The following is a 23,089-nucleotide window of genomic DNA, read 5'->3' as shown; positions in this document are numbered from 1 at the left end:
ATATTTAAAGGTAGAGAGAATAGTGCAATGAATTCCATATATGTATCACCCAGATTCAATATGTATTATCAAGAGAACTTATTTTAAAACTCACCTAATACTTCACGACGTATCACTGAATTATTAGTTGAAGTTTCTCTAAGTCCTCCAGTAGTAGCATTACCATTCTGCTGAGAACCCCCATTTTCTCTTGCTTCCAAGGCAGCCATTTGCTGAGGTACCAAAGAACTGCCTGCACCACTGTCCCTCTTATCATTTGGATCTGCAGACGCGGGTATGTCAGGGTTGACAGGGTCTGTATTTCTGTCAACAGTTTTCTGCTGAAACACAAAACTATATTTCTAAACAAGGCCCCTTAGTGAGAAAATATGTACATGTTCCACTATCAACCAGGGTCCCCTCAGTGGGTGAGGAAGCAAGTGTCTATAAGGCAGGCTTAAGTCATACATAATCCCAATTTTGTGTGCCACAATACTATCTTGAAACAAGTGTAGGTTTGGATTTTTCCTCAGCTGCCATGACTCTCTACTTCTTGAGAGACTTGGTAGCTCTATGGAATGAACTGAATGACAGCTGCTGGCATGAATAAACAGAGAAATGAGCTTTTTGAGGATGACATTTTTTTGTAGTTTTTAATGGTTTTTGTTTGTTTGTTTGTTTGTTTACTCTTTCCCTGATGGTTTCTAAATTTGGCTGCACATTCTAATTGCATTAGGGATCTTTTTTTAAAAAAGCAGTGCTTGGGCCCCACCTTCAGAAAATTCAATCAGAATCTCTGGTGGTAAGAGGGGAAAGCTCAGCCATTAATAGCTTGTTTTTTACAGGTACCCCACCCCATGATTCTAATATGTACCCAGGGCTGACAAACACTGCTCTAGATAAGGCTTCTCAAATTTACTGTGTATACAAATTGCCTGGGGATCATGTTAAAATGCAAATTTTGACTCAAGTGAGCCTAGACTAGAATACGAGATTCTGAGTTTCTCACAAGCTCTCAGGTGTTGCTGCTGCTGGACCATGGACCACACTCTGAGTGGCAAGAACCTATCACAGTACTAGTCAGGTACACAGGAAGCACTCAGTAGATGCTGCTTCTCTTCTGATGCCTAAGCAAATATGCAAATTACCATTTTTCAGGCAACATTTTAATTTTACATTCAAATGTTTAGCGTGCAATCTTAAAGGATATAAAATGGAATGTTAAAAATAAGCAGATTTGGTTTCAGACAGATGGTACTTGGACTATCACTGAAATCAAGTAGTTCACCAGAAAAACATAAGCTCAGCTACAAATATTTTTCACAAATAGTTTCCATAAACTTACTCAAGAGAAATGGGAGTGACTAGACATGGTGAAGATAAAACGGGGCTTTCAGAGATGTTGGTGGAAATTAGGGATTGCTATTAAGTTAAATGCTTCATCAGGAGAAAGCAATAGATAGGATACTCTTCCCTAATGCCCCATTTATGTTAAAAATCCCACAATGAACTCTAAAGAAAGAATGGATAAGAGAGAAAACAGATTCCCTTTTATCATATAAATGTACAGAGTATAAAATATCTTTGATAAATATAAAATATCTCATGACATGCATTATTTTCACCAGGTTCTACCATTGCTAGAAGTGAAGAAGTAACGAAGAGCTTTCATTTTCTCTTGTGTCTTCCTTAAGCTATCACTGAAATAGCTAAGGAGCTAAGGAACACACAGAGTCTGTTCTTTCTTGTATTGCTGAGTGGAATACTGAAAAGATTTGCCAACAATTTTTGTATCTGCAATTCTTTTTTCTAATATAGCCCTTGGCTTGAAATATATTAATAACACTGTATTCTAATTATTTTATCTTTAGGATATTTTTATAGAGAATAATATTTTAAAAGGGAAATAAACAGGTAGTATTCCTTTGAAAGAACATCCCTTTCTTCCTAAACTGAGTAAGGGAGATTTTTAGCACAAGGCCTAAAGTCCAGATCCTTTGTGTCCTGTTCTCAGCTGGGGAGCTATGTATAGGATGGACGTATACAGCAGTTAATATATTTATATGAAAAATAACTTACTTGATCTCCTTTGGCTTCAGAACATAAATAGCATATGAGAGAACTGATATCTGAAATACAGATTTTCCAGTCTTTGCCATTTTCACTCAAATCATGGTTGGGAAAAATTGTTGCCAGATATTCTGCAAACAGCAGAGAACATTCACAAAAATTAGAGAGAAACATTTTTGTGATTGCTTATTTAAAATAAATACTGAAATGTTCTATTTCTTGTTGTCATTCTTTTCTCTGACTCTAAGAACTTAGAAATTCTATGTGAGGATGATGTACTGAATCATCTCATTTCTTTCTAAGATCAAATTCCCCGGAACACTGACCTAGTGAGCCAGTGGTGAAGTTTTGGTGCTTAAAAACAAAGTGTAACAAAAAGCCCATTATTTGATGGTGATAATCCCATTTAAAAACCTGTGGATAAATTAGAACTGAAAGTAGAAGGAAAGAAGTCTGTAAGAAAGAACAATATCATTGCAAATATTATTACATCATGGATTAATTTATTTGTGTACTTTACATGTCTCTCTGTCAGCTATTTCCTCTGCTAAGAACACCCCTCCCACTTACAATACCTGTCTAAGGAATCCTTCCAAATCTAGCTCAAATGTTCGTCCTTGTTAAAGCCTTCCCTAACTCCTTCAAAGCACTTGCTGTGCTCTCTATGCTTCCACAACACTACCACGCTGGATTAGAATTTATCTGTTTCCATCCACGTGTTCCTTACTAGATTGTGAGCTTCCTGTGGGGTAGAAACTACTTATTCTTTGTTTTCTCCTCAGTGCCTAGGACCTCATTACACATTTCTGGAAGGTAGGGACGCAGGAGCTTCCACTTTACATGTTGCCAGTCACTAGCACTGAAATGTTTTGTTTTATCCCCCCACATTTTTTGCCTTATTTTTTTAGTACCAAGTTTCAGCACCAAAGAATTGACTCAGTGTTGAGAGGCTATTATGGAGGTCACTCTTACACAAGCTTCAGTTAGACATTGGTACCTATCATAACTTGCCAAACCCCAACCAAAACCATTCCTGCCAATCCTAAAGAACACACCTAGGGTAATATATAAGATTCTACAAAGGTTCTATGCATTAAGGTAACTTTCTAGAAACATACAACCTCCAGATGGGTCCCTGAACCAGGTAAGTCCTGAAATGCAGAGAGGACAGCCTTTCCAGAATATCAACTAGTTCCATCCCCTCAATCCATGTTATCAACCCCTTCCAACATGAAAAAGTTAGAATGGCCATAGCCCAAATATCCCTAAAGAGTGAGAGAAAGATCAAAGGTGATGGTAAAGTTATACAGAGAAGGTCAGGTTAACAAATGAGTATGAGTGCTGAATCAGTATATTGATCATTTTCTTTTAGTCTCCAGTACATTAGAACACCTAGAAATAAAAACTTAAAATTGTAGAATTGTGACCAATACCAAACTCTGAAATCTGTTCTACAACTAACTGCTGCAATAAACTTGGAAATGTATTGCTTTTTTGTATATATGTTATTTTTCACAATAAAAAAAAAACATTTAAAAAAAAAAGAATTGGCCAATGATTACTTCTGGGTCAAGATGGCGGCTTAACAACGTGCACGTTTTAGTTCGTCCTCCAGAACAACTACTAAATAACCAGAAACAGTACAGAACAGCTCCTGGGGCCACGTCAGTGACCAGACACACAGCGTACCCCAGTCTGGACCAGCTGGACCGGCTGTGAGAGCCCCCCCAACCATGAGTTCCCAAAGTTGCGGTGGCCAGCGCCCCTCCCCCACAGGCCGCTTCCCAGAGGGGAAAGGAAAGGACTTTACCAGCAGCAGGGACTGGGCACAATCAAACACCAATTGTGGAACTAATTAACAAATTCTGACTACTAAAAATAGGCCCCCAGCTTAGATGAACCTGATCAAAGCGGAGGTTGCTCATTTTTGCCCCAGTGCCAAGGGGGCAGGACTGACAGAAAAAGGGGGAAAAAAAAAAAGAAGGAAACAGAGGTTTTTGTGGCTGTGTATCTACAAAGGCTTGACTGCCTCTGGATACAGCAGCAGGCCTTTTCAGGCTGCAACTGCCCAGGCATAGGCAGAAGTGAGCTCTTTGGGGGGCTTATCTGGAGCCTGTGCCTTCCCCAGGAGAGGGGTGAAGCCCCACTCAGGTGGAATCCCTCCATCAAGGAATTCAGACACCAGGGCTTGGTAATTTGAAGCCATTAAAACCAGCCTACAACCTCTCCTCTGTCTCCACCACGCCCCCAGCAGGGAGAGTCTGCCAAAGTTAAAGATACCGCATCATCTTATGCTGGTGGGACCTGCAGTCAGACAAGTGCCACACAGAGGGCAGGATAAGAAAAACAGAGTCCAGAGACTTCACAGGAAAGTCTTTCAACCTGTTGGGTCTCACCCTCAGGGAAAACTGACACAGGTGACTCTTTCCTCCTGATAGGAGGCCAGTTTGGTCTGGGAAAATTTGGCTGGGGTCTATAATATCTAAGTAGACCCTCCTAAGTGTGTGTGGGGCGGGGGAAGGCACCACACAAGCAGTGCAAAAAACAAGAAAGCAAGAACTGAAAAATTCCCCTCTGTTAAACAAAACTTAAGCTAAAGGTCCAGATAAAGCTGAACTGAATGTCAAAGAACAGACAGACAACAAATTCATCCAGCAAGAAAACCTTAGGTAAAAGAAGTGAAAGCAATCTCCAGAATAAACTAATTAAGGTAATTAAACGCCTAGATGCCAGCAAAAAATAACAAATCACACTAGGAAAATTGAAGATATGACCCAGTCAAAGGAACAAACCAACAATTCAAATGACATACAGGAGCTGAAACAATTAATTCAGAATGTATGAACAGACATGGAAAACCTCATCAAAAACCAAATCAATGAATTAAGGGAGGATATAAAGAAGGCAAGGAAAGAACAAAAAGAAGAAACTGAAAGTCTGAAAAAACAAATCACAGAACTTATGGGAATGAAAGACACAGTAGAAGAGATGAAAAAAACAATGGAAACCTACAATGGTAGATTTCAAGAGACAGAACATAGGATTTCAAAACTGGAGGACGGAACATCTGAAATCCGAAAAGAAACAGAAACTATAGGGAAAAAAATGGAAAAATATGAGCAGGGACTCAGGGAATTGAAAGACAATATGAAGCGCACGAATATACATGTTGTGGGTGTCCCAGAAGGAGAAGAGAAGGAAAAAGGAGGAGAAAAACTAATGGAGGAAATTATCACTGAAAATTTCCCAACTCTTATGAAAGACTTAAAATTACAGATCCAAGAAGTGCAGCGTACCCCAAAGAGAATAGATCCAAATAGGTGTTCTCCAAGACACTTACTAGTTAGAATGTCAGAGGTCAAAGATAAAGAGAGGATCTTGAAAGCAGCAAGAGAAAAGCAATCCATCACATACAAGGGAAGCCCAATAAGACTATGTGCAGATCTCTCAGCAGAAACCATGGAGGCAAGAAGACAATGGGATAAATTATTTAAATTATTAAAAGAGAAAAAATGCCAACCAAGAATTCTATATCCAGAAAAACTGTCCTTCAAAAATGAGGGAGAAATTAAAACATTTTCAGACAAAAAATCATTGAGAGAATTTGTGACCAAGAGACCAGCTCTGCAAGAAATACTAAAGGGAACACTAGAGACAGATACGAAGATAGAAGAGAGAGGTGTGGAGAAGAGTGTAGAAAGGAAGACTATGAGTAAAGGTAAAAAGAAGGAAAATTAAATATGACATGTAAAACACAGAAGGCAAAATAGTAGAAGAAAGTACTACCCATGCAGTAATAACACTGAATGTTAATGGATTAAACTCTCCAATCGAAAGACATAGTCTGGCAGAATGGATTAAAAAACAGGACCCATCTATATGCTGTCTCTACTCAAAGGACATGAGGCCAAGGACACAAATGGACATTTACACACCAATGTTTATAGCAGCATTATTACCAATTACCAAGAGATGGAAACAGCCAAAATGTCCATCAACAGGCAGGTGACTAAAAAAACTGTGACATTTACATAAGATGGAATATTACGCAGCTGTAAGACAGAATAAAGTTATGAAGTATGTAACAACATGCATGGACCTTAAGGACATTATGCTGAGTGTGATTAGCCAGAAACAAAAGGACAAATACTGTATGGTCTCACTGATATGAACTGATATTAGTGAATAAACTTGGAATATTTCCTTGGTAACAGAGACCATCAGGAGATAGAAATAGGGTGAGATATTGGGTAATTGGAGCTGAAGGGATACAGATTGTGCAACAGGACTGAATATAAAAACTCAGAAATGGACAGCACAATACTACCTAACTGTAATGTAATTATGTTAAAACAGTGAATGAAGCTGCATGTGAGAATGAAGAGGGAGGAGGGCTGGGGACATAAATGAAATCAGAAAGAAAGATAGATGGTAAAGATCGAGATGGTATATCTAGGAATGCCTAGAGTGTATAATAATAGTGAAATGTACAATGTACAAATTTTAAAAATGTTTTTGCATGAGGAAGAACAAAGGAATGTCATTATTGCAGGGTGCTGAAAATAGATGATAATTAATACTTTAAAATGTCACCTTATGTGTGAGACTAAAGCAAAAAATGTTTATTCATTACAAAATTTATATTTTGACTACAGCATTTCCTAATATAACTCATGTAGATAGTTTGATTGAAAGTCATAAGTACTTGGAATCTCAGGTGGCACATGAGATTTTGTTGGTTTGTCCAGAGTGATGCCCCGATGAATCCCAGAGTGATTTGATCAGTGACTGGAAAAGTATTTGCAAGCCCCCGTCAGGGAATGGTGAGAATGGGGAGAAATTCAACTTCCCCAAGTTGAATTCTTGATATTCTCACAAGCAGTGTGGACAACCAAAGCTATAGGCTGAGCCCCCAGTCTTGGGGTTTGTTCATATGAAACTTAACCCCACAAAGGATAGGTCAAGTCTACTTAAAATTTAGGCCTAAGAGTTACCCCCAAGAGAGCCTCTTTTGTTGCTCAGATGTGGCCTCTCTCTCCAGCCAACATGATGACCAGTCTCACCACCCTCCCCCTCTCTGCGTGGGACATGACTCCCAGGGATGTGGACCTTCCTGACAACGTGGAACAGAGATCCTGGAATGAGCTGAGACTCAGAATCAAGGGACTGAGAAAAACCCTAGAATGAGCTGAGAATTAACATCAAGGGATTGAGAGAACCTTCTTGACCAAAGGGGGAAGAGTGGAATGAGACTAAGTGTCAATGGCTGAGAGATTCTAAACAGAGTCGAGAGGTTATCCTGGAGGTTATTCTTATGCATTAAGTAGATATCACCTTACTGTTCAAGATGTAGCAGAGAGGCTGGAGGGAACTGCCTGAAAATGTAGAGCTGTGTTCCAGTAGCCATGTTTCTTGATGATGATTGAACAATGATATAGCTTTCACAATGAGACTCTGTGAATGTGAAAACCTTGTGTCTGATGCTCCTTTTAGCTACTATATCAACAGAAGAGTAGAACATATGGAATAAAAATAAATAATAGGGGGAACAAATGTTAAAATAAATTTAGTTTGAAATGCTGGTGGTAAACGGAAGCAAGGGGTAAGGGATATGGTATGTATAGTCTTTTTTTTTCTCTGTTGTCGTTTTATTTCTTTTTCTGTTGTCTTTTTATTTCTTTTTCTAAATCGATGCAAATGTTCTTAAGAAATGATGAATATGCAACTATGTGATGATATTAAGAATTACTGATTGTATATGTAGAATGGAATGATATCTTAGTGTTTTGTTTATTTTTTTTAATTAATAAAAAAGTTTAAAAAAAAAAAAGAATTGACTCAGTACTAACCATAAGCAGCTGTCCATCTATGGACAGGTTTTAGTCTTTAGAAATTGTCTCCTATTACATATAATTAAATTGTAAAGTCACGGTCAGACAGGTGAAAAAATGAACAGTTCTAAGATTTATACAGATTTTATCATTATGTCTTCAACTGCTAATATGCTAACATTCATCATATGACCAAGCGATAATACAGCAAGATTTTATAATGACTTTCCATACCTCTTATTGCAGCCATTTTGTTTGGATCTAAGGGTTGGCGGCCTTGGGAATTGACACCCACAGAACTGCAAATCAGGATTTCCTCAGAGAACAAAATACGAACCAAATAGCAGGCTGCATGCTTAGGTATGGCCTTCTTTTGTGCTATAGCCAAGTGAGTGTTGAGTATCTTGACATTTCTCTTTGGGTCGCCTAGATATCCTTTCAAAAATACAAGGAAAAATTAAAATCCTTGTTTTTGTCATATAAAGCTATCATAAAAGTATACAAGAGAATTAAATTAAGCAATTTCTAATTTGCAAGTGTCTAGACACTTGTGTGTATTTTTTTTCTACTCTTATCTCTCCCTTCTCTGTAAATAGATCTCTTTGATGCCATCTGCCCAACTATCAACATTCCTCACCTTTGCTGGTCTTGAACTTGCTGTACACTTGAACTAGTCTGCTTGTCTTAGACAAATTTAATTCTCAGGTTGCAGGTACACAGCAAAACATACTGCTCTGAGATCCCAATGCTCCCTTTTATACTCTATGGGTACACTTAGAGCTCTATTACCAAGTGAGTATATGTTTCTTGCAGACAATTTGGAAAGTGTGAGTAGATATAATTAAGGCATTTTAAAAATGGCTAGCATTTGAGTATCCAGTATATATATCAGGCCCTATGCTAAATTATTTTACCACTAGTTCAGTTTCATTATCCCAACAACTATATCATTATTCCCACTTAGCAAATGAGGAAACTGAGGTGCAGAGAATTTAGGTTTTTAGAACAAAGTCACACAACTAATTACAGAGCCAGTTTTAAAATCTGAGCCCATCTGTTTATAAACCAAGTGCTATGAACCATTAATCTTCTGCTAATGTCTTTGTGGTAGACTGAATCATGTAACCAAACAAAAAAGTTCTAACTCTTAGTCAACATACCTGTAGATGTGAATCCATTTGTAAATAGAACCTTTTGACGATGTCATTATTAGTTAAGGTGTGGCCAAATTGAATGAGGGTGGGTTTTAGTCCATATTACTAGAGGCCTTATAAAATAGAGAGGAAATTCAGATGCACTGAGAGAAAGCCACAGAGAGAAGCCAGAAGTCAGAGAAAGACAGACCAAGAACATTGCCATGTGACGGAGGCAGACATATAAGTCAAGGAATCCCAAAGACGGCATGCAGCAAGCCAGCAGCACCAAAACGCTACAGGCTCTGAGAGAAAGCATGGCTTTGCCAATACCTTAATTCAGGATTTCTGTCCTGTAAAACCATAAGCCAATAAATTCGTATTGCTTAAGCCAACCCATTGTGTGGCATTTGTCATAGCAGTTCTGGCAAACTAGAACAGTTTTCTGTCCTTTTTTCTATCAAAAATTTTAAACTCAAAACTGAGATCATACTATAGAGAGTGTGAGTCTTGCTTTTTCAGTTAACATTACATATGGAACATTTATGTTTTCTCTTTTTCAGTCTGCATCACTGTCATCATGATTTTCCTGATAGGTGACAATTGTACCAGGCTTTGTGTTAAGAGCTTTAAATGCATTATCCCCTTTGAGCCTCACAAGGACTCTATGAAGTAGGGACTATTATTTTTCTCACTTCACAGCTGAAGAAACTGCTATTTAGGTTAGATAGTCACATGGTTAAAGAGCTGGGATATGAACCCAGGCAGCCTGACTTGAGAGCCCATGCTCTTGACCATTATGCTGTACTACCTCACGTGCTGTGGCTATGCCAGAAATCACTTAAACTAGCTCCCTATTTTTCCTTATTTGATTGTTTCCAATTTTTCATAACCCTGTAAAGAACATTATTATACCAAAATGTTAATGCAAATATTTTTCTTCTTATCATTCCTTTGGATAAATTCCTACAAGTGTGATCACTGAGTCAAATGGCACAAATGTTTTTATGGCTTTTGTTACAAACTGCCCATCAGAAAGACTGCACCAATTTACACTTCTAACAACAGTGTACCATAGTGTCTATTTTGGTACAAAGAACACAATTTTTGAGGTTTCTCCTCATTTACGCAACAAAATAAAAGAAAATGCTCTCCTCTAGGACAGGAGTAGCCAAACCACAGTCCACAGGCCAATCCTGCCACCTGTTTTGGTGAATAAAGTTTTACTGGAACACAGCCATGCTCATTAATTTACACACTGTCTGTGCTGCTTTCATGATACAACAGCAGGGCTGCATAATTGTGATGGAGAACATAAGGACATAAAGCGTAAAACAGTTACTATCTACCCCTTTACAAAAAGTTTGCTGACCCAAGCACTATGATCTTAATAATAAGAGGTTAGCTGCTTATAAGTAGAGAGACAAAGGGACTATAAAAGACTAGGAAGGCTTGCCATGTAAGAGGCCAAAGAGGCTAAAGTCTCCATCTTGTCAGTGTAGACTGGCAGACACTGTTGAGAAACACGAGCTCTGAAGGCAGAGAAAACTGGGTTAGAGTTTTCTCTAACTGCCACACTCTCCAGATCTGTGTCTTGGGACAGCATACTTGACTCAAGCTCTCTAAGTTTCAGTCTCATTATTTATAGGATGGGAATAATAAAAGTACCAATATCAGGGTTAATTATGAACATTAATGGAGACGAGGCATGCCAGTTGATTAACATGGTGCCTTGCGCACAATAAGCACTCAATAAATATCAATCATTATTATTAATATCACCTAAAACCAGCTCTCAAAATACAAAACAAAGGTGGACCATGGTGGCTCAGCAGGCAGAGTTCTCGCCTGCCATGCCAGAGAGCCGGGTTTGATTCCTGGTGCATGCCCATGCAGAAAAAAAAAAAAAAAAGGAAGGAAAAGCTCCCATGACCTTGCATCAAGGATGGTGATGAATATAGGTTAAATAGTGCTACCTGTAATATGAATCATTTCAAACTCACCAGAACTGGGAGGGATGGAGAGAGATGATGAGGAAGAACTTTGGCTACTGTTATTTTCCATTAAAGTTGGGTAATTCATTGTCTCAGACCTGTATTCCAGGCTTGTTTGTGCTTTTACCAAGATTTCTATAGGTAAAAGTACTGAAAGAACATAACTCTAAATTGCAAATTCTATTCAGCAAAACTATCCATCAGGTATGAAAGGGAAATAAAGACATTCTCAGAAAAAAAGAAAACTGACAGAATGTGTCCCCAGCAGACTTACTCTTAAAGAATAGGTTAAAAAAAAAAAAAAACTTCAAATAGAAAGAATATGATGAAAGAATGAATCTTGGAGCATCAGGAAGGAAGAAAGGACAATGGAAAGAGCAAAAATGTGCATATACAGAAACTGGATTGCAAGTACACTGTTGGTGGTAATGCAAAAGGGTACATAAAAAGCTTGGCAGTTTCTTATAAAACTAATCATGTATTACGAAAGGACCCAGCAATTGCACTCTTGGGCATTTATTCCAGAGAAATGAAAAATTATATTCACACAAAACCCTATATATGAGTATTCACAGCAGCTTTACCTGTAATAGTCAAAAACTGGAAACAACCCAGATATCCTTCAACAGGTGAATAGTTAAACCAACTGTGATACATCCATACCATGAATATGATTTAGCAATAAAAAAGAAGAACAAAAAAAGAGCAGAAATGGGAGTAAATGCAATACTACCATGAGTTTTCCAAATCATACATGATGACTGAAAACAACTAAAACACCATCTGATACCTAAGACAATGATATTTAAAAGTGGGGAGGATAAAGGTACTTAAATGAAAGTAAGTGTTCAACACTTCAGTCTAAGTGGTAAAATGTTGATACCAGTAGACTGTGGTGAGTCACATAAGTATTTAATAATACCCAGAGCAACCTCTTGGAAAACTACACAAAGCAATATAATCAAAAACACTATAAACAAATCAAGATGAAATACCAACAAATACTTAAGTAACCCAAAGGAAGGCAAGTAAAAAAGAACAAGGGGGAATCAAACAGAAAAATTATAAAATGGCAGACTTAAGCCATATATCAAATCAATAATTACTTTAAATGTAAATGACCTAAATATACCCATAAAATGGCAGTGATTGGTAAAGTGGATTAAGAAAAGAAAAAAACAAGACCTAACTATACATTTTTTACAAGAAACTCACTACAAATTCAATGACATAAATAGCTTGAAAGTAAAAGTGTGGAAAAACATGTGCCATATGAACATTACTTTAAAAAAAGCAGGTTAATGTTTTGGAGCAGCTAGAAGGAAAAATCTGAGATGATGGTATAGCAGCCCATAACAAACTCTGGGATCTGTCCTGTAACTTTGAAAACTATTGCTTTTTTCTTTCTTTGCTTTGTATATATATATCATACAATAAAAAAGTTTTAAAAAAAAAAAGCAGGGAGGGTATATTGATATCAGCTAAAGTAGAATTCAGAGCAAAAAAAGTTACCAGAGACAAATAAGGACCTTATGTGATGATAAAGGATCAACCCCCAGGAAGACATAATGATATTCAATGTGTACATACCAAATGACAGAGTCTCAAAATATATGAAACAAAAACTGAAAGAGCTGAGAGAAGAAATAGATAAATCCACAATTATAATTAAGGACCCTGTTCTAGTTTGCTAGCTGCCAGAATGCAATATACCAGAAACAGAATGGCTTTAAAAAAAGGGAATTTAATAAATTACAAGTTTGCAGTTTGTAAGGCTGAGAAAACGTCCCAATTAAAGCAAGTCTATAGAAATGTCCAATCAAAGGTATCCATCCAGGGAAAGATACCTTGGTTCAAGAAGGCCAATGAAGTTGAGGGATTCTCTCTCAAGTGAGAAGGCTCATGGTGAACACAGTCAAGGCTTTTGTCTCGGCTGGAAGAGCACATGGTGAACATGGCATCATCTGCTAGCTTTCTCTCCTGGCTTCCTGTTTCATGAAGCTCCCCGGGAGGCATTTTCCTTCTTCATCTCCAAAGGTCGCTGGCTGGTGGACTGTGCTTCTCATGGCTATGTCGTTCTGCTCTGCTCTCTCTGAATCTCCCTTTCTCCAAAATGTTTCCTTTTATAGGATTCCAGTAAACTAATCAAGACCTACCCAAATGGGTGGAGACATGTTGTCACCTAATCCAGCTTAACAACCACTCTTGATTTGGTTACATCTCCAGGGAGATGATCTAATTACATACAGTATTGAATAGGGATTATTCTGCCTTTACTAAATGGGATTTTGATTAAAACATGGCTTTTCTAGGGTCCATACATCCTTTCAAACAAACACAGACCCCAACACCCCTTTCTCAGCAACTGAACAAAAACCAAACAGAAAATCAGCAAGGATATAGACGATCTGAACAACACAATTGACCGACAGGATTTTCACTGACATTCATAGAACATTCCAGCCAATAAAAACAGACTATCCTTTTTTTTTCAAATGTCTATGGAACATTCACCAAGACAGACCATTGTATCTTGGGCCAGAGAACAAGCCTCAAAAAATGTAAAATAACCAAAATCATACAGAGCATATTCCCTGGCCATAATGGAATCAAACTATAAATCAATAATAAAAAGCCAAGAGGAAAATTTCTAAGCACTTGGAAATTAAACAACACACCCCTAAATAATTCATGTATCAAAGAGGAAATTTCCAAGAAAACTCTTAAAATTTAGAGGATTAAATGAAAAAACACAGAATATAAAAATATATGGGATACAATTAAACAGTACTGAGAATGAAATTTATAGCACTAAAATGCTTACATGAGACAAGAAGAAAGGTCTCAAATCAGTAATCTGAAGTCCCATATCAAAAGCTGGGAAAAGAAAAATAAACCCAAAGAAAGCAGAAAGAATGCAATAATAAAGAGCAGAAATCAAGAAACTGAAAATAAGAAAACAATCAATGAAGCAAAAATCAAAAAGATCAATAGCACTGATAAATCTCTAAAAAGACTTACAAAAATAAAAAGAAATGACACAAAGCAGCAATATAACAAATGATACAGGGGATATACCACTACAGATCCAGCACCCATTCAAAGGATAATAAGAAATACATAAAACAACTTTCTACTCATAAATTTGATACCTACTAAGCTCAATCAAGATGACATAATCTGAATAGTACTATAAGCATTAAAGAAATTGAATTTGTAATGAAAACACTTCCAAATAGGAAATCCATAACCCCAAATGTTTTCACAGTAGATTTTTACCAAACATTTAAAGCATTAAGACAATTTTTCACATACTAATACAGAAAACAGAAGTGAAAGGAGTGCTTTCAAATCCATTTTGTGAGGCTAGAATTACCCTGATACATTAGAAAAAATGAAAACTACAGAACAATATGAGAGAGAGAGAGAAAGACATTGGATTTTGCAGATCATATAAGTGGCTATGTAGAAAATCCCAAGGAACCAACAAAAAATTCCTAGAATAAGCAATAAGAATTAAAAAATTTTTTTTTACATGGGCAGGCTCCAAGAATCAAACCTGGGTCTCCGGCACAGTAGGTAAGAATTCTGCCACTGAGTCACCACTGCACTGCCCAAGCTTAGCAAACTTTAAGTTATAAAATGCTGATGATAGAAATCAAAGAACATAATATATGGAAAGACATATTATGTTCACAGATGAGAAGATTCATTGACAGCATATTAAAGATGTCAATTCTCTCCAAGATAATCCGTAGGTTTATCACAATTCCTATCAAAATTGCAGCAAGGTTTTTGTAAACATAGACAAGGTTATTCTAAAATTAACATGAAATGGCACGGAACCTAGAACAGCTAAATAATTTTTTTAAAGAACAAAATGGGGAAAATCACTATACCTGATTTAAAGCTTATTATAGAGCTACAATAATTTTTTTTTAAAAGTGTGGCTTGGTGAAGGGAGAAAAACATAAATCAATGGAACACAATAGAGGACTCAGAAGTAGACACACACAAATATGCCTAACTCATTTTTCATAAAACTGCAAAAGCAGTTCGTGGAGAAAAGATGGTCACTCAAAAATGGCGCTGGAGCAATTGGATATCTGCAGGCCAAACAAACAAACAAAATTAACCTGACCCAGCTGTTAAATTTTATACAAAAACTAACTCCAAGTGGACCGTGAACTTAAATGTAAGATGAAAAAACATATATAGCAGAAAAAACGTTGATATTAAGGACTAGGCAAAGAATCCTAGTTTTAACTCCAAAAGCACTATCCATATGAGGAAAAGTTGAAAAACTGGATATCATCAAAATTTAAAACTTTCACTTGGCAAAAACTCCTGACGAAAGGATGAAAAGGCAAGCTGCAGACAGAAAGAAAATATTTGTAAACCACACATTCAAGAAAAGACTAGTTTCTATGATATCTCAGTAAGTCCCAAATTCAACAGTAAAAAGGAATCATTTCTATGAGAAGCCAGGAACAAATATTTCACAGAAGAGGATATAGAAATGGCAAATAGCACATGAAAAGATATACATCATTATCTATTAGCCAAATGCATATAAAACTTAAAATACCACTATACACCAATCAGAATGGCTAAAATAAAAAATACTGACAACACCAAATGCTGGCAAGGATCCAGAGACAATGGATGACTTATACATTGCTGGTGGGAAGGTAAAATGGTACAGCCACTGTGGAAATAGCTTAGCAGGTTCTTAGAGTATTAAACATGCAATTACTACACAATCCATTTTATCACAGAGAAATGAAAACTTGTGGTTACACAAAAAACCTGCTCATGAATGCATATAGTAGCTTTATTCATAATTGCCCAAAGTTGGAAACAATCCAGATTGCATTCAATGGGTGAATGGATAAACAAATTATGCTGTATCTGTATCATGGAATAGTTCTCCGCAGCAAAAAGGAAGGAACAACTGATAAATACAACAATGTGGATGAATGTACAGGGAATTATGGCTGAACAAAAAAAGCCAATCCCAAAATTTTATGTAGTATAAATTTATTTGTATAACATTCTTGAAATGACAAAATTATGAAGGAAGAGAGCAGAGTAGTAGTTGCAGGGGTTAGGGAGGAGGTTGGGAAGGTGGCTGATTGCAAGGAGGTGGGTGTGTGTGGTAGTTAGATTCAGTTGTCAACTTGGCCAGGTGAAGGCACCTAGTCCTGTTGCTGTGGACATGAGCCAAAGGTACGTGAACCTCATCTGTTACTGATTACATCTGCAGTCACCTAGGAGGCGTGCCTGCTGCAATGAATGATGTTTGACTTAATTGGCTGGTCCTTAAATGAGACAGCGCAACGTAGCACAGCCCAAGCAGCTCAGCATACCTCATCTCAGCATTCGCAGCTCAGCCAGGCCTTTGCAGATGCAGAAAGGAATCACCCTGGGGAAAGTTGTTGGAACCCAGAGGTCTAGAGAGAAGGCCAGCAGAGATCGTCCTGTGCCTTCCCACGTAAGAAAGAACCTCAGATGAACGTTAGCTGCCTTTCCTCTGAAGAACTAATGAAATAAATCCCCTTTTATTAAAAGCCAATCTGTCTCTAGTGTGTTGCATTCTGGCAGCTAGCAAACTAGAACAGTGTGCTTATACAAAGGCAACAAGAGAGATTCTGGAAGTAATACAGTGGTTCATATCATGACTGTCTTAGTGAATATCTGTATTTACACATCATAAAATCGCAAAGAACTAAATACAAACCTACCCACCCACACACATATATATAAACAAAAATGAATACAAGTAAATCTGGGGATATTTCGATGAGATCTGTGGATACTATCAATATCAATATCCTGGTTGTGAGATTTTACTATTGTGGGAGAAACTACATAAAGGGCATTTGGGACCTCTCTGTATTATTCTGGCACCTGCATATGATACATAAATAATCTCAAAATAAAAGTTTAATTTAAAAAAAGCTAACACTAACTTGAATTAAAAATATTATTGATATTACTTAATGTACAGATTAAATAGTGCTACTTGTAATTTGTATCATTTAAAACTCACCAAAACTAGACGTGAGGAAAAGAGGTGGCAAGGTAGTATTTGGATCACTGTCATTTTCCAACAAAACTGGGTAATCCACTCTTTTGGAACTTGTTTCCAAGCTGGCTTCTGCTTTGAACAAAATGTCAAGAAGTAAAAAGAAAAAAAAATAAAAAATAAATGTGAATAAGTAAAATATTTTCAAGTGCAGAAAGACAAGAAATCTAAATTGCCATTTTGATGTCAGTAGAAACTGTCTTTCAGGAATAAAGGGGAAATAAAGACATTCTCAGATGAAGGAAAAACTAAAAGTATTTATCACTAGCCAACCTACCCTTGCAGAATGGCTAAAGGAAGATCTTTAAACAGAAAAGATATGATAAAAGAGGTAATCTTGGTGCACCAGGAAGAAAGAAAGAACAATAGAAAGAGCAGAAACATGCATGCGGAGGAACTAGATCATTTGTACATTGCCAGGGTTAAAAGGGCGTAAAATGGTGCACAAAAACATGTACACGAATGTTCATAGCTTTACTTATAAGAGCCAAAAACAGGAAACAACCGATATGAACTTCAGCAGGTGAACAGATAAAGAAAAGGTGGTAAGTCCACTATACCATGGCATAGCACTCAGCAGTGAAAAAAGGGAGAAACTACTAATGCAAGCAACAAATTGTGTAAGTCTTCGAGGGACTGTGATGAGTGAAAAGAGCCAATCCCAAAAAGCTATTCATTATATGAATATATATATATATATATATATATATATATATAAAACATTCTTGAAATGGTAAAATTATAAAAAGGGAAAGGAGATTAGTAGTTACCAGAAGCAACGACAAAGTACGTAATGGGAGTGGGTGGGAAAGGGGAGAAAGGTGGGTGTGGTTTTTAAAGGTCGATCTAAAAAATGTGTCTTGACTGTAGTGATGGTGGTTATACAAACCTAATCATGTCATAAAATTGCACAGAACTAAATTCACACATATATACACTCACAAACATATACCCCAAAAAATTAATACAAGTAAAACTGGGGACATCACCTTAAGATCTGTGAATTGTATCAATGTCAATATCCTCTTTGTGATATTTTACTCAAGTTTCCCAAGATGTCATCATCAGAAAAACTGGGTAAAGCACACATTGGATCTCTCTGTGTTACTTACCACAACTTTGTGTGCAGCTAAAAATTTTCAAACTAAAATGTTTACTTAATTAAAACTAATTTTTTAATTAGAAAAACCTATCAAACTGGCTCACATCAAGGATGCTGATAAGTGAAGATCGAAAAGGGCTATAGTATTATATATTATTTCAAACTCACCAAAACTTGGAAGGATGTAGAGAGATGATGACAAAGGATCTTGGCCACTGCCATTTCCCAGTAAAAATGGGTCATTATTTCCCGCAGGGCTGCTTTCCAGGCTGGTTTGAGCTCTGACCAACATTTCTAAAAGGAAAATATTTTTCAAGTACTATAAGAAAAGAACTCCAACTATGCATTCTAAATCCAGGGGAACTATTCTTCATGAATGAAGTGAAAATAAAGATATAATTATACAAATAAAGTATTTGTCACTAGCTCATTTACCCTTACAGAATGGACAACACTTTAGCAGTTTCTTATAAAATTCAAGATGCAATTACTAAACGACGCAGAAATTGCACTTGGACATTCATTTTAGAGAAATGAAGACTTAGGTTCACTCAAAAACCTGTATATGAGTGTTCATAGTGGCCTTAGTTGTAAGAGTCAAAAATAGGAAACAACCCAGATGAACTTCAATGGGTGATGATAAACAAATGGCAGAATTTTCATACCATGGAAATCTACTCAGCAATAAAATGAAAGGAAATACTGATACAAAAAAACTTTGGAAGAATCTCCAAGGAATTACTGAAGATTCCCTGGTTGAATGAAAAATGCCAGTCCAAAAAGGATAAAAACAATAACAGTACACCCATGTAACATTCTTGAAATGGCAAAATAATAAAGAGGGAGAACGCACTATTGTTACCGGGGCAACAACAAAGTAAGCAGTAGAGGTGGGAGTAGGAGATAAGGGGATAAAGAACGATTTGCTTTAAAAATCCTAACAAGTAGGATCATTGTGGGGACAGAAATGTTCTCAATCTTGACTGAGGTGGAGGATATACACACCTAATCATGTCATAAAATTGTATAGATTAAATACACAAACATACCCCACATATAAAACTGGAGACATCTCAATAAGATCTGTAGATTGGATCAATGTCAGTATCCTGGTTATGACATTTTTTGTGGTAGTCTTTATTCATTATTATCATTGAGCTATTGATAACATATCATGGCAGCAAAATTACATCAGGAATGTAATATATTACAGCTTTTTCTACTGATGCTTTACATCTTACCATACCCTAGGCTATTTGGAAGATTTCCTTTTTGTATTCTAAAGCCTCTACTACCTCTCTCCAGTACATATAAAAATACCACACAACAGTAAATGTGTAATTTACAAATATCATTAGCAGCATTACTGAGTTTTCCATAATTGTGGTTCTACAGAATTAAAAACTTTTAAAACACAAGTAGATTCTTATGAACCCAAAGTTTTGCATTATTTCTACAGCTCTTTCAAATGCATCATTTTCATCATGCTTTATGTCAATAAAACTTCCACGCTGTAACCCATAAACACAAGCCACTTACAAATACTTCATCTTCCACGTTACTGATGGTAAGTTATTTTTTTATGATAAGATGAAACTTGGTTATTACAATGGACAGGTTGTTTCAAGCATGTATCATTGAACAACAATATTTCAGCTTTTCAGATTTTGGTGTAAAGGCTTCTATAGCAATGTTCTTTCAAAATGCAGAGTATTCTTAAAAAAACAACAACATAAGGAGGGTAGCACACAGATACATTTTTGTTCAAAACTTGACCAAGAAAGGTACTTAGTGCCCCAATATTTCCCTTTATAATAAAAGGATAACAGGTGACAGGTGGCTACTGATTTTAAAAGTGGGATAACTTTTCTACCCTCAAAAATTTTATCACCCATATAAATAAATAATATCTTCTATTTGTATAGTTTTTTAGTTTTCAAAGCACTTTCTCAATTATGCTATTGTTTTCCTCACAACAAACCTGTGAGGCAGAGTATTTTTATTTCTATTCTAGAAATGGGGGAATAGTGGCATGAAGCCCTTTTGTGACTTGCCTATGGCTACATGTTCATTAAGAGCTTGAACTTACACTCTTGTATGGAGTCTTAGGCTGTAGAACTGGATACTAATCCTTAATACTAGATTATGCCTTTTCCTGTCAGCCACAGAAATTATGACATTTTACTATAGTTTTATGATATGTTACCATTATGGGAAGATGAATAATGGGTACATGGGATCTCTCTGCATTATTTATTATAAATGCAAGCATTTGAATCTAAAATGTGGTCAGAATAAAACCTTTACTTTTTAATGAATTAAATTTTAATTAGAAAAAGCTACCACTTGCCCACATTGACAGTATTGCTGAATCTAGACTAAATAGCACTACGTATCATTGCAAACTCACCAGAACTGGGAAGGACGCAGAAAGCTGAGGAGGAAAGATCTTGGCCATTGCCACTTCCCAATAAAGGCAGGTAACTGATTTCCTCAGGGTGTTCTTCCAGGCTATTTTCTACTTTGTCCAACATTTCTATAAGGAAAACATTTTTCAAGTGCTGTAAGTAATGAACTCTCAACTGCGTATTCTAAATCCGAGAAACTATTCTTCCAGAATGAAGTAAAAATAAAGACATCATAGGACAAAGGAAAACTAAAAGTTTTTGTCTCTAGCTGATTTACCCTTAAAGGATGGTTAAAGGAAGATCTTAAAACACAAAGGATATAATAAAAGAAGGAATCTTGGAACATCAGGAAGGAAGAAAAAACTATGGAAAGAGCAGAAGTAAGGATGCAAAGAAATTAGATCATTCGTTATTCTTGGTGGAGGTATAAAGTGGTACAGTCACTCTGGAAAACACTTCAGCATTTTCTCATAGAACTAAATATGCGATTACCAGCAACAACCCAGCAACTGTAATGCTGGGCATCAGTTCTGAAGAATGGAAACTTACATTTGAATAAATACTTGTACATGAATGTCTATACCAGCTTTAATTGAAACACTCAAAAACTGGAAGTAACCAATATTTCCTATACCAGATGCAGGTATAAAAAAAAAAAAAAACATGGTGTAACTATACCATGGAATACCATTTAATAATAAAAGGAATGGACTATTGATACACACAAGAATGGAGTACTGATTCTGGATGAGTCTCCAGGAATCATGCTGAGTGAAAAAGGCCAACCCCCAAAAATGGCACACTATATGATACCATCTATATAATATTCTTGATGTGACAAAATTATAGCGATGAGAAAATGATTTGTTGTTGACAAGGATTAGGACCACATAGTAGGAAGGGAAAGGTGATCAGAGGGAGGTCGGTGATTACAAAGGGGCAATACGAGGAACCCTAGTAGTGATGGAAACCATCTGTATCTTGACTGTGGTGGTAGATACAGAAACCTACTTGTGTTAAAACTACCGAGAACTAATATATACACACACAAAAATGAACACAAGTAACACTGGGGACTTCACAATATTTGCGGAATGTACCAGTGTCAATATCCTCATGTGATATTTTACTAGTTTTGTAAGATGTTATCACTGGGGAAATGAGTAAAGTATAAACTGGGTCTCTGTATTAATTCTTAAAACTGACCGTGAATCTAAAATCATCTCAAAATAAATACTTTAATTGAAAAAGAGGTACACTACCTTACCTTACATGATGTTGATAAATGTAGATTAAGTAGTGCTATTTCTAATATGTATTAACTCAACAAAACTGGGAATAATGAGGAGAGGCAAGGAGGCTGAATCTGGGCCACTGTCATTTCCTAAAAAAGCTAGGGAACTTACTGTCTCGCAGCTGGTTTCCAAGCTGGTTCCTTCTCCTCCCAACATTTCTATAAGGAAAACATTTCCAATTGCTGAAAGGTAAGAACTCTCAAATATAAATTCTATACTAGGCAAAACTATCCTCCAGGAAATGGGAAATAAAGACATCCAACGTGAAGGAAAACTAAAATAATCTGTCCCTAGCAGATTCACCCTTAAACAAACGCTAAAGGAAATTATTCAAACAGGAAAAAAGTTGAGTCTAAAGTTATTGTAAAATAAAAAACTGCATTTAAAAACGAGTTACCACTAGCTTGTATTAAGAATGGTGATGAATCTAGATCAAATAATGATAGCTATAATATGTATCACTACAAACTCACCAAAATTGGGAGGGATAGAGAATGATGATGAGGCACTCTCTGGGCCATTCTGGTTTCCCAGTAAAGCTAGGGAACTCATTGCCTCACAGCCGGTTTCCAAGCTGGTTCCTTCTTCTCCCAACAGTTCTATAAGGAAAACATTTTCAAGTCTGAAAGACAAGAATTCTCAACCACAATTTCTATACTGGACAAAACTATCCTCAAGGCAAGAAGGGAAAATAAGACATTCCCACACAAAGGAAAAATAAAAGGATTTGTTCATAGCAGAATTAACCCGAAAGAAGAACTAAGGAAAATCTTCAAACAAAAAAAGATATGATGACAGAAGGAATCTTTGAGTATCAGAATGGAAGTAAAAACAATGGAAAAAGTATAAATAGGGATGTGGAGAAACTGGACCACTCACATATTGCTAGTGTAAATGTAAAATGGTATAGTCACTCTGGAAATAGTTTGGCAGTTTGTATAAAACTAAACATTCTATTACCATAAGATCCAACAATTATTCCCTTGGGCATTCATAATGGAGAAAGGAAAGCTTATATTTACACAAAAAACTATACATGAATGTTCATAGCAGGTTTACTTGCCATAGCCCCAAACTGGAAAAACACAGACGACCTTCAAGTGATGAACAGTTAAAGAATCTTTGGCACATCAACACAATGGACTACTACTCAGCAATAAAAAGGAAGGGACTACTGATACATGCAACA

The 23,089-nt window shown here is 36.5% G+C and overlaps 1 protein-coding gene across 5 annotated transcripts in view; it reads right to left on the bottom strand.

The window, feature by feature from the left end:
- Nucleotides 1–23,089, bottom strand: part of BEND2 (BEN domain containing 2) — a 96,299-nt gene that overhangs the window by 9,240 nt on the left and 63,970 nt on the right. For 2 of the 5 annotated variants that reach the window (XM_077144923.1, XM_077144926.1), the window contains 7 exons: nt 22,374–22,499; nt 20,608–20,733; nt 18,366–18,491; nt 17,060–17,170; nt 8,115–8,315; nt 2,059–2,180; nt 95–320 (listed from right to left, as the gene is read on the bottom strand). In XM_077144923.1, coding sequence (XP_077001038.1) covers nt 95–320; nt 2,059–2,180; nt 8,115–8,315; nt 17,060–17,170; nt 18,366–18,491; nt 20,608–20,733; nt 22,374–22,499 — 1,038 coding nt within the window. The remainder of the gene's footprint in view (nt 1–94; nt 321–2,058; nt 2,181–8,114; nt 8,316–17,059; nt 17,171–18,365; nt 18,492–20,607; nt 20,734–22,373; nt 22,500–23,089) is intronic. The other 3 variants (XM_077144925.1, XM_077144924.1, XM_077144927.1) reach the window with 3 other exon arrangements.

This window comes from Tamandua tetradactyla, chromosome X, assembly GCF_023851605.1.
Source record: "Tamandua tetradactyla isolate mTamTet1 chromosome X, mTamTet1.pri, whole genome shotgun sequence".
Lineage (NCBI taxonomy): Eukaryota > Metazoa > Chordata > Mammalia > Pilosa > Myrmecophagidae > Tamandua > Tamandua tetradactyla.
This window is presented reverse-complemented; position numbering and strand designations above follow the sequence as displayed.